This window comes from Neurospora crassa, linkage group V, assembly GCF_000182925.2.
Source record: "Neurospora crassa OR74A linkage group V, whole genome shotgun sequence".
In the NCBI taxonomy this organism is placed as follows: Eukaryota; Fungi; Ascomycota; class Sordariomycetes; order Sordariales; family Sordariaceae; genus Neurospora; species Neurospora crassa.
The window spans coordinates 5,767,673-5,782,472 of NC_026505.1; the positions used below are offsets into that span (position 1 = coordinate 5,767,673).

A 14,800-nucleotide genomic window follows, 5' to 3' on the forward strand; every position below is an offset into this window, starting at 1 on the left:
TCGCTGAGAGGACAAGAGATTCTGGAACCATTTGGCGGGCTGGGCAGTGACCTTTGGGAACAGGAGCTCCCTTGTAGTGTATAGTAGAATCTCTCTTTCTCAGCCTCCATCCGTCCCGTCTCCGTTCCCGTGCGTCTTTCGCCTGAGTTGAGAGTTCCGACCCCGACCACACATCACAATACGCGGACTCAACCGCGTCGGTGTTACTTTGTTTGCTTCTATCTTGTACACTTTCTTGACGACGGCGACGACGACGACGACGACGCCGACGAGAGAGCCATTGCTACATTCGCTTGTAGGATCCTTCTTCTCAGAGATACCGCCTTCGCTCTGCTGCTGCTTCAGGAGACGTGGGCTTTTCCACCCAACCGACACCCCGTAATCTCTCCACGACGCCACACGACTTCCCACGCGAATCGTTCCTTTGCTGCTACACCCGGCGATACCGCATACCTCAGCCGCTCTTCACGTCGCAACACTTCCTCCGCACCATTGCCGCCGCTGCGCATCGCGTCGTCCACCTAGCCGGCAGCTACATAGACTGCTCCCGTCTCCAATTTTTAGACTTAATATCCTCCTCGACCGTTCAGCGGGTGGTGCCGTGGGCCACCCCGTTTCTTCATAATGCTTCTCCCCAAAGGCGGCGTCAGCTGGAAGGCTGCGAGAGCACAGCTTCCTCCCGCAAGGGCACTATGGGCTATCCTCACAAAGACACGATTCCTCCTCCTCGTTGCCGTAACAGGAGTGGTGCTATTACTATGGCGCGGCATCAGCACAGGCGCCTCCGAGATGCAAAGGTTGGTGCCATCCCATGTGCTGTTCTGTCCATTACTTCCGCCATCGGTGTGCTAATGTTTGCGTCTGCCTTTCAGTTTCTATTGTTGGGGTCCCTCAAAACCGCCAATGGAGATGACGCTCAATGAGCAACAAGCTTGGAATGCCCACCTCCATACTCCTGTTATCTTCAACCACCACGCCCCGCTAGAAATTAACTCGTCCACCATCAGCCACGTCGACCTCAACCCCGTCAAGTCCACCACCAAGGCCGTCGCCAACGAGGAGCGCATCCTGATCCTCACCCCTCTCAAGGATGCCTCCAGGTATCTCTCCAAGTACTTCGAGCTGATCGCCGAGCTTACCTACCCTCACCACCTCATCGATCTTGCCTTCCTCGTCAGCGACTCTACCGATGACACTCTTGCTGTCCTGGCTTCCGAGCTGGATCGCATCCAGAAGCGCCCCGACCAGATCCCCTTCCACAGCGCCATGGTTGTCGAGAAGGATTTCGACTTTAAGCTGAGCCAGAATGTTGAGGAGCGCCACTCGTTCGCTGCCCAGGGTCCTCGTCGCAAGGCCATGGGTCGCGCGCGCAACTACCTCCTTTCTGCTGCCCTGAAGCCCGAGCACTCCTGGGTTTACTGGAGGGACGTGGACATTGTTGACAGCCCCAAGAAGATCCTCGAGGATTTCATTGCCCACGATAAGGACATTCTTGTTCCCAGTAAGAACAACTTCCCGTAATAGTCCCCACATGGGGCAATAAAGCTAACATGTGATAGACATTTGGTTCCACCGCTACCAGAACGGCCGCGATATCGAGGGTAGATGTGAGTTTTGGACCGTTGCTTGATTTAGTTCTCAAATTGCTAACCGCTTCACAGTCGACTACAACTCTTGGGTCGAGTCCGACAAGGGTCGCAGACTTGCTTCTAGCCTTGACAAGGATGTTGTTCTCGCTGAAGGTGTGCAGATACCACAGGGCCCTGGGGGTTGACACCGACTAACATAGTTGTTCACAGGCTACAAGGAGTACGACACCGGCCGCACTTACATGGCTAGAATGGGCGACTGGCGCGACGACAAGGACGTCGAGATCGAGCTTGACGGTATTGGTGGCGTGAACATTCTTGTCAAGGCCGATGTTCACCGTTCTGGTAGGTCAACATCTTTCTGCGCTCGAGAGAGGACAAATCCGGCTAACAACCATAGGTATCAACTTCCCCTGCTACGCTTTCGAGAACCAAGCCGAGACCGAGGGTTTCGCCAAGATGGCCAAGCGCGCCGGCTACCAGGTCATCGGTCTTCCCAACTACGTTGTCTGGCACATCGACACCGAGGAGAAGGGTGGTAACGCATAAAGAGTCTGTAACTGGATTCGCTTTGCATCAACATCCTGTCTGCACACACCCGATAAAAATCGCGCGGCGGCGAAGGGGAAACACGATCTTTACATACTGTACGAAAGCCCACGACACACACATACCAAGATTCATCGAATTCTTCGCCATCAGCGTGGTGACAAACCGGCGTTATGGGGTTTACGGCGGGACGGCTCGGATATTTTTCTCTTCGTTTTACAAATAACTTCCAGTCACACTACTCCATCCGGCTCTCCAACCGACAGCCCCCTCCCACAAAGCCCGCCCGCCGTCCCCGCCTCGCTCGAACGCGGCAACCCCAGGTTGACGTCAACGTCCGATAGCCGGTAACAGCTACCACACCTTAATGAGCGGAAACGCACACAACAGACGAAGTAACGTATACAGGAAGGGTCATAACAAAATCAGTCAATAAAACATTTTGGTTAACGTATGTAAAGAGGAGGACGAGGATGATGAGTTATCGGCTCAAAAAGCGATGAGAGAAGGACATGTGTATACATCATGAATGGATAAAGCAAAAAGTTGTGTTGAAGGCTCGAGCTTTGCTTTAGAAAGGTGTGCCCCGAAGAGATAAGAGGAGAGGACAGCCAGCTTATAGCGGACGTCTTTTTTTCCCCCTCTTCTCAGCGAGTTCTTGGTTGCCCCGGTTTGGTTGGACAGTTAGTTGGCTGGCGGTTTGGGTTTCCCCGAACGGGAAAAAAACGGAGAGAGAAAGAAGAGAATGAAGTTAAGACATAATATACTATACTTGTTTTCCTGTTTACACAACTTCTCTGTGTACCTTTTTGTTTACAGGCAGACAGTCATTGCTTCATGATAGAAAAAGGGGGGTTTTGTTTACCTCTAGGTGTGCGGGTAGTGTTTTCTTTCTTTCTATTTTTCTTTCTTCTGTTGTAGGATAGCTTACTCTTTTTTCTCTTTTTCAGCTTCGACGTGGTCAGCTTTAGTTAACGTAGTAATGAGAGTATGTACACTGTCTGCTCTGTTGTCGGGTGGACTGGTACACATCAGATATCACACATATCACCCACCGAAAGGAGAACTAAGTTGTCACTTTCAGTTTTCGCAACACAATATGCCCGCCGCCATTTTGGTATGATGCCCATTGGAACCGAGAGAAGAAAGAAGTCTGTGTGTATCCTCAGCATGATTATGCGGGCTTACACAATTGTGCCTTCAACGTCCAGAAACGAAAGAAAAAAATACTGGAGTCTTCAACGCTGCCTGATCCCAAACATGTGTGATACTCCTTTTTTTTTTTTTTTTTTTTTTTTTTTTTTTTTTTTTTTTTTTTTTTTCTGAGTACACACGATGAACAAGATCACAACTTTTGAGTGGTGCTAACTGCCACCAAGGTTGTGAGCGGCACAAACTCGGGTCCTCGTCAGCCACCTGAAATAGAGCAGGTTTGGGCCATAAATTTCCTAGTCTCGGAGAAGAGGAATGTTTCTTCGGCGGTATCTTTGGACAAGGGCTCTCTAAAAAGTAGGCAGCCATCTGATATGACAGGCAGCTACAGTATGGCCGCCATCACTCCCGTAGGTTATTGTCTCACTTCTTCCCATGGTTGCGTACCTCTGCTACTACTTAGTTCTAGGCTCTTTGGGACACAGAGACAATGAGAGTATTTGCGAATTGAGCGGAGTTTTTTTTTTTTTTTCTTATTACTTTTTGATCTAACTTGTCATGACTCTCACATACACTTCTTCAACGTACAGCATAGCAGAGGTCGATTTCGATGGCTACCATGTCTGAGACACTTCCTTCCCTCCCCTTTCTTTTCTTTCTCTCTTTCAGTTGTCTTGTTGTTTTGGGGGGGGGGGAAGAATGCAGGATAAAGGTCTATTGCCCATTTTCTTTCCTTCTAATAAGTAGAAATGGTTAGGTAGTCTTTTCTTTCGCAGTCGTCACCATCTCCTCTCAAAGCATTTTCCCCTTCCACTTCCACTTCATAGAGATGCGCGGGTTCTGGGAGCGTGAACACAACCATAGACAAGAACATTTGGCTGTTGCCCATTGTCGTTGCATCGCAAACTGTCCATCTTCCCCCATCCACCTTTTCCCCCCCTTCATCCTATTTCTCCAGAAAGCAATTGGCAGCAAGTTGTCGAAGAGTTCCAGGTTCCAGAGAATCGAGGGGACGAGTTTTTGTTTCGGTTCTTATTTTGAGCGCATCCACTTTATTGCTTTGGTATCCTCGGCTTCCAAATCCTAAGCGTAGCGTAGCAGTACTCCAGCCTTTCCCTTCTCTTCGGTTCCTTCGTTCCCGTCGAAAAAAAAAGTCGGCCAGTCCAGTTCCCACCGCGCGCGGATAACGGAAAAACCTTCCCTCCCATCCTTTCCCATCCTTCCTTCCTTCCCCTTTCATACCTTTATAAGTCCCGCGCTTAGTTCTTGACGACAGCCAGGGTGTCGAGAGCGTCCTTCTCGGCGGCCTCGGCCTCGATCTGGTCGATCAGGGGGCGGAGGTAGGGGACGTCCTCCTCCTGGGTGGTCCACTCGTTCTTGGGCAGGAGCTTGTGGGTGAGGGAGAGCTGGGTGGCGCGGCGGATGCGGTAGATGCGGTCGTACGACTCCTTGGGGCTAAGGCGCTGGAGGGCGGCGAGGACGGTCTCGTTCTCCTCGGAGATGAGGTCGTCGGCGCTGTTTTTGGGGAGGAAGGGTGGGTTAGTTTATGGGTTGTTGGTCGGTTGTATATGGTATAGTGAGTGGTAGGTAGTTAGATAGGTAGGTGGGTGGGTGGGTGGGTGTTGGTCCTCCTGCTCGGGGATGTGGAAGGGAGGGAGGGAACTGCGGCTGGGGCGCGAGCCATTGAGGTAGAACCGGGCCGAGGAGAGACAGATGGATAGACGTAACACATAGAAGGGCGATGGTTTCGATACAGGTAGAGCCTACGTCACAAGGGTCCCGGGCCGGACTGCTGGCCATCGAGGTATATAAAAGAAACAACAAAAACTCACCGGAGACCCATCTGACGGTAGCCGGCGGCATTGATGTACCAGTTGGAGACGGGCTTGAGCATCTTGTTCAACCAGCCACGCTTAGCGACGGCCTGGACGAGAGAAGGGGCAGACATGGTGATTGATGGATGATTGTCGACCGGGGTGGCGGTTGATAGTCGGTGATAGGTAGGCGAGGTGGTGAGGAGTCTACACTCTCTTGTCGTCTGGTCTCTACGCACTTGGGAAACACCAAGGTCAAGATTCAAGATGGAGGGCGGAGAGAGCTAACAAATTGCCGCGACCCGCAAATCAGCAAACCCGCGAAAGTCAGCCAGCCATTTCAGCCAGTAGTAGAAGCGCACTGTCCAACTAGAACACTCAGAAAGAAGCTCCGGGTGCTCCGTGCGTTTTTCTTAGACTGTCTCCCGTCTCCCGTCGCTCCGGGAAAAGCCGTGTCCAAGTGGCTGATGCCTCAAAGCTCAGGCTCTACGAGAATAGGGAATTTGTTTTCTTGGCAAGGGTTTGGGTTACCATGGAGCTGTCGGTCCAAATGCCAAGGCAGAGATGAGGTCGATGTTATGGGCCGCGGTGGGTCTAGAATTGGAGACGACGACCAGGGCAGCCGCTTTTTTGGCGGGCGACGGTGGTGACCGCTGGCGCTGTTTCGCTGCAGTGAAACGGAATCTCGACTGATAGCTATCATCTCTTGTCTGGGGGAAGGTTAAAAACGGGCCATACTGGGGGTCTTTGGTCTGAAGTCTAAAACTCCCGAGACTTGAGAGACCTGGACAAACACATGATTATCTGGACACCTACTTTCTGGCCCCTAGACCAACACTTGCTTCTGGTGTCTTCATGACTCGGAGGGGAAGGAAATTCGAGGCAGCTCCCAGCGCATCCGGAATTGCTGTTCATCCACTCACTGCCTACGGGAGTCACGGGCAGGTAGGTAGGTATGGACAATCACTGCAGTAAGGTGACATAATTGGTAACCATAATTGGCATCCGCGTCCCGCCGTCATTGGCGTTGGCTGTTCGTTTCTGTAGATAACTACGTAGTTTCCTTAACAAGAACCAACCTATCTACACACCAACATCACCATCCGTCCTCGGCCTCCGTCTGGCATTCGCACACAAAAAGGTTCCTGTTGTACCTCTTGGTCGAAAAGAGTCGTGTAGCTTCTTTCCACTGCACTTTGTACTATCGTCCATCTCTTTGCCAAGAAACCCTGTCTTTGGAAAACGGGACTTCCCCCACATTCGCCCATCCTTTCCTTCATTCCACTCACCTGCATACTAGCTCCTCTACCAAAGACAGGTACGGTAGCGAGCCTGCTCGTGTGCTCGCTCACCAATTGCGAAAAATCCAACAAGTTCCCAAAATACGATCCGCGCCAGGGCCTCTTTCTCTCCTACGCAAAAACCCGGCTGCCCCGAGCCTCACGGACGAACGGTGATATTTGGTGAACTCCTGTTATCAACACCTCGGTCTTCGACTCAGTCCCCCCCAAGCGAACCTCTTTCTTCCCCGCACCCGCGCTAGTACGCCGTTCAAGCCGGGAACGTCAGCTTCCTGATCAACACCACCCTCTCAAGACTCCAAAGCTCCAACAAGCCGAGATCACCACCCTCTTTCCGACACTACGGCGGCATCACGGGTCACCGATTACTCCGGGGTCTCTGAGTTGCGACCAGCAGAGACCCCTCGAACAAAGACGCACCATCTCGTCTCGATCCCCGCGTCTCGATTGCCCAGTCCCAGTTCCGACTCGAGTCGAGAGAAGGGTAGCGGCATGTCTACTATAGACACCCAACACCACATCTCCCACTCTGGACCAGATCCCGCGAGTTCGGCAGCAGAATATGGCGTGCGCTCCTTGCCAGGCGCCCGGCCACCCGCCACTTTTGCGCCCGCCAACTCGGTGACCGAAGAGCTGGAGGAGACAGCAGCAGCAGGGCAAGACATAACAGAGGAGATAATAGACTCAGCCTCGGCCGACCCAATGCAAGAGGACCCCAACCGGATAACGGGCCTGGAAAGATGGGCAATGAATGCTTCGGACTCGCAGTTCAATGCGCTCGCCGGCGCAGTGGGAGGCTTCATGTCCGGCGTGGTCACCTGCCCGCTGGACGTTATCAAGACCAAGTTGCAAGCGCAGGGCGCGGGACAGCATGTGGGCCAGCCCAGGATGTACAATGGCCTGGTAGGCACGGCCAAGGTAATATGGAGGCATGAGGGCATTCGCGGCATGTATAGGGGCTTGGGTCCTATAATAATGGGCTACTTGCCCACCTGGGCTGTCTGGTTCACAGTCTACAACAAAAGCAAAATATGGCTACGCCAATACACGGGTATGTCTTCCTTTTGGTGTTGGTACGGAACGGGACGTTCAAGGCTAACATAGATGTGACAGACAAGCCAATTGCCATCAACTTTGGCGCATCCATCATAGCCGGCGCTAGTAGCACCATTGCGACGAACCCGATATGGGTCATCAAGACCCGACTCATGTCGCAGTCGGCATTTCAAGACGCGCGCCCCTCGATGCACTCCCATTGGCACTACAAGTCCACGTTCGATGCCGCACGCAAGATGTACACCACCGAGGGCCTTCTCTCCTTTTACTCCGGATTGACACCTGCTCTTCTGGGTCTCTCCCATGTGGCCGTCCAATTTCCCACCTACGAGTTCCTCAAGACCAAGTTTACTGGACAAGGCATGGGCGGCGCCGCCGGCGACCAGAACGCCAAGCCAAGCTTTATGGGCACTTTTGCCGCCTCCGTCCTCTCCAAGATTATCGCCAGCAGTGCGACGTATCCCCACGAGGTCATCAGGACGAGACTGCAGACACAGCGCAGGCCGATTCCGGGACAGGAGCACTTGCAGGGTCTGGGAGTGGTTGCCAAGAACGGCGCCGAGTCAAAGCAGCTGGCAACATCAGGGCCCAAGTACAGAGGCGTGGTGAGCACCTTCAAGATCATGCTCAAGGAGGAAGGGTGGAGGGCGTTTTACGCTGGTATGGGAACCAACATGATGAGAGCCGTCCCCGCGGCGACTGTCACCATGCTCACGTACGAGTACGTGATGAACAACCTGAAGCAGGCGAGGAAGCATGGAAGGGAGAAGCTGGCCAAGGTTGCCGAGGCTACGGCTGTGAAGGCTGAGAGCGTCGAGAGGCCTGAGATCTCCAGCAGCACCAGCAGCTAGAGACGTGCAATGGAATCGAGGGATGTTCACATGTTTGGAGTGGGTCAAGGATTCGAAAGTTGGATATTCATATACGTAGCTTATATATGGCGTGGAGCGAACATACAGACACAGACGCACACATACACAGCGACGGAGCGCGTGCAAAGTGGAAAAGCGATACGGGACTGGGCAGGGGGGCAAGATAGGATCACATTGCGATACCCCGGAAGGGCGGTACAGGTACTCGGGATTCTTCATACATGTATACATTTGGCATACCGGTATAGCGAGCATATATAGTCTTATGTTGAACATGCTTCAGCTGAAATGTCTGCTTCCTGATCAAGCGGCTTTCTGTCTGGGGTTTTCATCGGGCTATTGAGTCATGTCGGCGTTTAGACCACGATCTTGCCCACACAACTTACCACTGGCATGTTCAAGACTTGAGAAATGGCTTCTGTATGAATTTGCTACCAAATAATGCTTCTACTTCATCATATTAAGCGCGTAAAAGGAGGTTCCCGTTAATCGGTTCCCAACCATCAAAGGGGGGAAAGACGCTCGGTCCACTTACATGGCGGTAAACCGTCTTACACAGTATAGTACGATATCTATGGTTGCAGTGAAACGGACGTCGAACGATTCAACCAAGACCACCATCTCTGATCCCATCCCCAATCTACAACAACACGTAAAATTCAAAGTCGTCAAGTCAGCCTCACCAACTTCAAGACTTGCAGTTCCTGCCTACGCAGTTCTTGATTTACAGACAAAAAGTCACAATGAAGACATCAAGAAACATCAACCCAAAGGTTTGGCTCGTCCCCGGCCCTCACCCACCCAATCAATGTCTGACGGACGACCTCGCTCGAGACACTCGCTCGCACTCCGAGTCACTCACTTACACAATTAATCAATCAATCAACGACAGACAGTCATGGCGCCCCTGGCTGCTTTCACAATGGCTTGGGTCCTGTTCGCCTATACCAGGCATTCTATTCAGGCTGCGAAGCTTAATGCTGTAAGTCATTTCATCCTCTTTCCTTAATTCATCTCGAGTCCATCACACTTTACTTGGGACGTATGGCTTTCATACACCAAGTCGAACTATAATATTGGGATTGTGTCACCGTGGTGCTTCCCTTTGCTGTCGCTTGACAGTTAGTTATTCGAAGTAAAAGTTGAAAGCTAATTCTCACTTGATAGAAACTCACACGCGAACAAAATCATCAACAGCAACAGCATCAGCAACAGCAAGAGCGAGAGTACCGGGATAGGAGGCATTAATCGGACAAGTAACATTGCGAGGGAAGGGGTAGGAAGAGTCAGTGACTAAATTGAAGTATATGACGAGTGTATAGTATAGTAACAAAACTAGACCGAACACAATTGCCATCACACCTCCACTGACTTCTCTTATGTGTCCCCTCGTGTCCATTACGCCTTTTGATCATGTTTTTACATCTCTCTCCCAAGACATAAAGACCAAGTGGACTTCGCATCTCTGTGTTTCCTACCTGGTCACATGCACATAAAAGACTGTCACGGCTTATTGTGACTAGAGTGTCCGTCCCGTACTGGACTTGTCTTCTTCATGTTCGGTTTATCCATCTGTAGCTTCCCGGAGCGAGCGGGGACGTATGGAAAGTAAGGGGGAATATCTATTCAGAGATGGTTAACGCTCCTATTATGCGTTTCAAGAATATCGTCTACTACGTCTATCAACATGATCTTATTGTATATTCCAAAACCATCATCCACCACTTTTTGTATAAATACCCCCTCTATTTACCTTCCCTCGTCCCTCTCTAACCGAACCTTCTCTTTTCTTTTTCTCCTTTCCTCACAACCACCAAAGCACCCACAGTTCCTCATCCATCAGTCCTCGTCTCGAGATCAAATCTTCACACAAGCTCCCAAGCTCCCAAACACCAGATCAAACCACACAAGCCATCAGAGCTTCCACCCCAACCAACCCCAACAACCCAAACAACCCAAACAACCGCACCCATCAACCAGCCAACCAAAACACCCAAAATGACCACCGCCCACCCAAAGAAAGACCGCCCTTCCACCCTCTTCCCTTTGCACCCTCGTCCCTGGTTTTGGCCCCCTACCAGACCCAGACCCGCTCCTCGTCCTCCTCGTCGTCGTCCTGCCCCGAGAGCTCCGCCTAATACCCCTGCTGCGCCTGGTTCTCCTGCGCCTGGTTCTCCTGCGCCTGGTTCTCCTGCGCCTGGTTCTCCTGCGCCTGAGGCTGGGGCTTGGACTGAAACTGGGGCTAGCAGAGACTGAGACTGAAGCTTCTTTTAAAAAGTTTAAAGAAGCGCGGCGGCTCGGAGAACTACATTCATCTGAGTATGAGGATTCCTGTCTGATATCAAAGTTGATATCAAAGTTCGAGATCAAAAGTTTGATGTGGATATGAGATGACGGGGCAAGCAAGTGCTGAGAGAGAGGTGAAACGGGGGGAGCAAAGTCGCTCGGTTGGCACTCTTTTCGACAAGGATTCTTCCATCGCATGGTGAGGCAAGCGCTCTTTCTCTCTCTATATCGATTGTAAATTGATGGTGATGGTGGAGTGAGTTGAGGATGGAATGGGATGGGACGATACGGGACCGGATTACAGCAAGAGATAGTGAGAGTAGATTGAGTGGAGGATCAGGGAAGATATGGAGGGGGATTAACGAACTGAAAAGAGGTTTAGGGATGGACGATAGGGGTTTCGACTTCTGATGGAGGAGTGATGGGATTCTGACGAGACATAATTGTTTGTTCGGGTGTGATTCTTTGGCTCTTCAAGGGGATTTGATAAGTCTGGTATTTGGTCGAGTTGCTGGGCAACGACGCTGGGACATACTAACTACACTACTTATAAACCCCCGCCTCAAACTTTTCCAAGTCATAAAACCTCGGAACGATGGCGTTGCCATTAAAGATGCGACCTTCGAGTGCATTGACAGCCTGTAATCATCACCAGTTAGCAAACACGTCATCAACATTCCCATTCCGAGTAGAAAAAAAGACTTACCCTCAGAGCAGAAACCCCATCGGTAAACCGAATAAACACCCTCCTCCCCTCCGTCTCCACAAACAACCTCATGACCCGTCCGTATTTCTCTCCACACTCAGTCCCAATCTCCTCGTACAAATCTCCCCCCTCCACCTCCTGTCGTAACTCTTCATCACTCATCCCATCCAGCATATGATCCAGCACAATCACCTCACTCATCTTTCCAAACTTACCACCGTCCTGTTCTTCCCCCTTTGACGAGCTACCAGCAGCAGGTTTCCCAGCAATGATTTTGCCCCTCCCACCAGGCTCCGCCCATCCGCCGCCTTCAGCATCGGATCGCTTCTTGCGCTTCTCGACTTTGACTTGCAAAGCGGTGGTGATGCCTGATTCGGAGGCTCCCAAACCCGAGCCGGCGGTCCAGCCGTATTTGGACATGAGACGGGCGGCGAAGCCGGCTTGGCCTGGTAGTTTTGATTTGGGAGCGTCGGCGTCCTCGGGAGCAGGCGAAGCAGAGCCGGTGCCGAGGGGGACGGGGATGGAGTCGTAGTTAACGTCTTCGTCGTCCGAGTCAAGATCCATGGCGTCATGTCCGGAGCCATCTGGGGCAGAGGGGGGTTGTGGTGGGGCTTCGTAGCGGACTGGGGCACGGGAGATTGTTGCTGTGTCTGGTACTGATGGTTCAGCTGCAGGTGGTTGTGGCTGTGGTGGTGGTGGTGCCATGCCTGATAGTGCTAGTCTGCGAGCGTAGGCTTCGTCGGCAGATTCGTCTACTGGTATTGATACCGCAGGCACGGGTGCCGATGTAGTTGTTGTTGTAGCTCGTGGTGGTGACATGGGTGGTGGTGCGAACGAGAAAGAAACTGGCGGCGCGAACTGGTCTGTTGGTTGTGTCCTGTCAGCATTACCCTTCCGAAGTTGAGCCCCATGATCCTGGACGTACTATTCATCACCCTCCTATCCTCTTCTTCCTCATCCTCATCACTCCTCCTGCTATCAAAGCTATCCCTCCTCTTCCGTCTATGCGCATACAGCACCGCCTTCCAATCGCGAATCTCCCTGATGCGCTCATCACTACGCAGGTATTCTTCGACGTTTGTCGGTCTCGCTGGATCGTAGAGCTCGTCCCAATTTGTCTCGACTTGTCGGTCATCGTTCTTCTTCTTTTTCTTTCTGCGCCCGCCGCGTTCTCGTCGGTTGTTGGATCCGCTGTAGAGGTATTCGTCGTCTTCGGTGGCTACCCAGTCGGCTAGGGTACTGCGCTGTTGGGGCGCTGCGATATACGCTGTTGACGTCGTTGTGACATCAGTTGTGCCATTGTTTTCGGGTTCGGATGTCTTGACGGTTGCTGCGACTGCTGCTATGGAGATGGAGGGTGGCGCTTTGGGAAGGGTAGGCTTGGGCTTGTTTGCTTGTTTGACTTGTGGTCGGCGGATGGGTTGGAAGGCGAATGCTGTAAGGACTCTGTTAGCATTACATACGAACAACAGATGGGCCGAGTAAAGATGCTGACCTGGATTTACGGCCTTCTTTGCAGGGGCGTCATCTTGCTTGTTTGCGACAGCATCGTTCGAGGCAGATGTCGAATCGCTTGTGCCACTGGGGTCGAGAAGGTTGGCGTAGAGAGACAGGCCTCCTCGCGCGGGGGGTGGTCCTGACATGATATCTGATTGATGACTTCGCCTTTGATGACAGAATTGAGGATGGGAGGAAAATCGGCAATATACCAGCACACGAAGAATGTAAATTGGAGTTGCCAATAACAATGACTTCAAGTTGAACGAGAGACCGACGGGAGGCGCCATCTGGGGCCGTTGCCGCGTGCTGAACGGCAACTGATAAGGAAAGTTTGGTCCCCACTTTTGCGCCTATCCAGCGGTACCTAGTCCGCTGTAACTCAGTTGCTCATCCGCCAACTGGTCGACCCCTGAGGAAAACAAAACAAATCCCCTTTTCATCTTGATCCATCTTCACGAACCACAGCCATGGGTAACACCGCCATGCGGCCAGTCTTCAAACAGCACGCAAAAACCTTTACTTGATCATAAAATGCTGAATATTGACTCTATGCATAGGCTATCAATCATTCAAGGTCTGGGCAACAGCCCCCTTCATAACCCTACTAAGTTCATCTTCCTCGAGAATACACTTAATGCAACATCAACATCCCCCCATTAGCACAAACAACTTGTCCCGTACACCACCCCGCCTCCTCACCACACAACATGCCCACCACCCCCGCAATCTCCCCCGTCTTCGCCAGCCTGCCATGCCACTGCTTCGCCTCCTCCACGGCCTCCTTGCCATGCAGATCCTCCCGCGCCTTCATCAGCGGCGTGTGCTTGATCCACCCCTCGATGCCCTCCAGAAACTCCTCCGAGTTGGATGCATACATGGGTCCCTCGACCGGGCCTGGGTTGACAGCGTTGACTGTACAGTTCTCAGCCAGCTCGCGGCTCCAGGTACGGGTCATGGCTTCGATGGCCGCCTTGGAGCCGCCGTAGACGGACTGGCCTATGAAGCCAGTGGAGGAGGAGACGGAGGAGATATTGACGATGCGGCCAGAGCGGTCCTTGGGGAGGTAAGGCTGGGCAGTCTGGACGAGCAGCAAGGGGCCTAGGACATTGACACGGTAGGTTTCCGTAAAGTCGTCCACCTTGACGTTGGGAATCAGGTCGTTGCGGGCGATGCCGGCGTTGTTGATGATGATGTCGATCTGGAGGGAGCCATCGGCCTTGGAGAAGGCGGACGTGGCGGCGGTGATGATGGCTTGGGGGCCTTCGGGAGTGCCAATGTCGGCTTGGACGGGCACGGAGGAGATGGAGTAGGTCTTGTTGAGACGGTCGGACAGCTCGGAGGCTAGGGAGGCGGAGGAGGGGGTGGTGTAGTTGAGGATGAGGTTGCAGCCTTTGGAGGCGAGGTTCTCGGCGATGGCGGCGCCGATGCCTGGAGATTCTTAGTGTCTTGAATGTGAATTCAAGAAGCATAAGAGTTACTAACCTCTAGAAGAGCCGGAAACAATGGCAAGCTTGCCCTTGAGTGGTTGGGACATTGTAAGTGGTGTTGTCGTTCTGGTATGAGTGATCTATGGTGGGGTAGCTCGAGGCTGGGTATCAAGAGGGTATCACAGCAATCACACACACAAGAACAGAAGAGACGACAATGAAAGTCAGAGTCAATTGAGCATAGGGGAGCGGAAAGCTCTATATACATTCACCGCCCGTCACGAGAACATTGTCCAACTTCCTCATTATCGGCTAGTATTACTGTCATGAATTCAGAGAAGCTTTCAGACGAAGCTCCCCCGCATCACATTGCATCCACGGCGCGCTTGGCCCGGTGTTGACTGCCCCTAGCTCCCGGGCTTGTCTGCCCCGCGATTTGTGCGGCTATAGCAGCCGTCCCACCATCATCCAACCGTGAAGCTGTGCCGCCAGGGGTCAGGCCAGTCTGGATTCCACACGGGAAGTGCCCCACATTGGAGTGCGGATTG

At 52.4% G+C, this 14,800-nt stretch overlaps 5 protein-coding genes across 5 annotated transcripts; 2 read left to right on the forward strand and 3 right to left on the reverse strand.

Moving 5' to 3' along the window:
- Positions 1–46: 46 nt before the first annotated feature.
- On the forward strand, positions 47–3,189 carry NCU08939 (mannan polymerase II complex ANP1 subunit). The gene is made up of 6 exons (XM_955713.3): positions 47–797; positions 873–1,501; positions 1,560–1,607; positions 1,662–1,742; positions 1,800–1,934; positions 1,990–3,189. The coding sequence occupies exons 1-6, from the start codon at positions 625–627 to the stop codon at positions 2,136–2,138; spliced, it is 1,215 nt and encodes a 404-aa protein (XP_960806.3). The 5' UTR covers positions 47–624; the 3' UTR covers positions 2,139–3,189.
- A 592-nt stretch (positions 3,190–3,781) lies between these two features.
- On the reverse strand, positions 3,782–5,503 carry qcr7 (ubiquinol-cytochrome-C reductase 7). The gene is made up of 2 exons (XM_955714.3): positions 5,123–5,503; positions 3,782–4,805 (listed from the first exon to the last, which is right to left on the reverse strand). Exons 1-2 carry the CDS (start codon positions 5,236–5,238, stop codon positions 4,550–4,552), a joined length of 372 nt encoding a protein of 123 aa, XP_960807.1. The 5' UTR covers positions 5,239–5,503; the 3' UTR covers positions 3,782–4,549.
- A 649-nt stretch (positions 5,504–6,152) lies between these two features.
- On the forward strand, positions 6,153–8,766 carry NCU08941 (calcium-binding mitochondrial carrier protein Aralar2). Its single transcript, XM_955715.2, has 2 exons — positions 6,153–7,456; positions 7,519–8,766. The coding sequence occupies exons 1-2, from the start codon at positions 6,898–6,900 to the stop codon at positions 8,310–8,312; spliced, it is 1,353 nt and encodes a 450-aa protein (XP_960808.1). The 5' UTR covers positions 6,153–6,897; the 3' UTR covers positions 8,313–8,766.
- Positions 8,767–11,064: 2,298 nt separating this feature from the next.
- On the reverse strand, positions 11,065–13,096 carry NCU08942 (G-patch DNA repair protein). The gene is made up of 4 exons (XM_955716.2): positions 12,821–13,096; positions 12,251–12,760; positions 11,326–12,188; positions 11,065–11,258 (listed from the first exon to the last, which is right to left on the reverse strand). Exons 1-4 carry the CDS (start codon positions 12,966–12,968, stop codon positions 11,163–11,165), a joined length of 1,617 nt encoding a protein of 538 aa, XP_960809.2. The 5' UTR covers positions 12,969–13,096; the 3' UTR covers positions 11,065–11,162.
- A 245-nt stretch (positions 13,097–13,341) lies between these two features.
- On the reverse strand, positions 13,342–14,544 carry NCU08943 (3-oxoacyl-(acyl-carrier-protein) reductase). Its single transcript, XM_955717.2, has 2 exons — positions 14,308–14,544; positions 13,342–14,253 (listed from the first exon to the last, which is right to left on the reverse strand). Exons 1-2 carry the CDS (start codon positions 14,357–14,359, stop codon positions 13,457–13,459), a joined length of 849 nt encoding a protein of 282 aa, XP_960810.1. The 5' UTR covers positions 14,360–14,544; the 3' UTR covers positions 13,342–13,456.
- Positions 14,545–14,800: the final 256 nt, after the last annotated feature.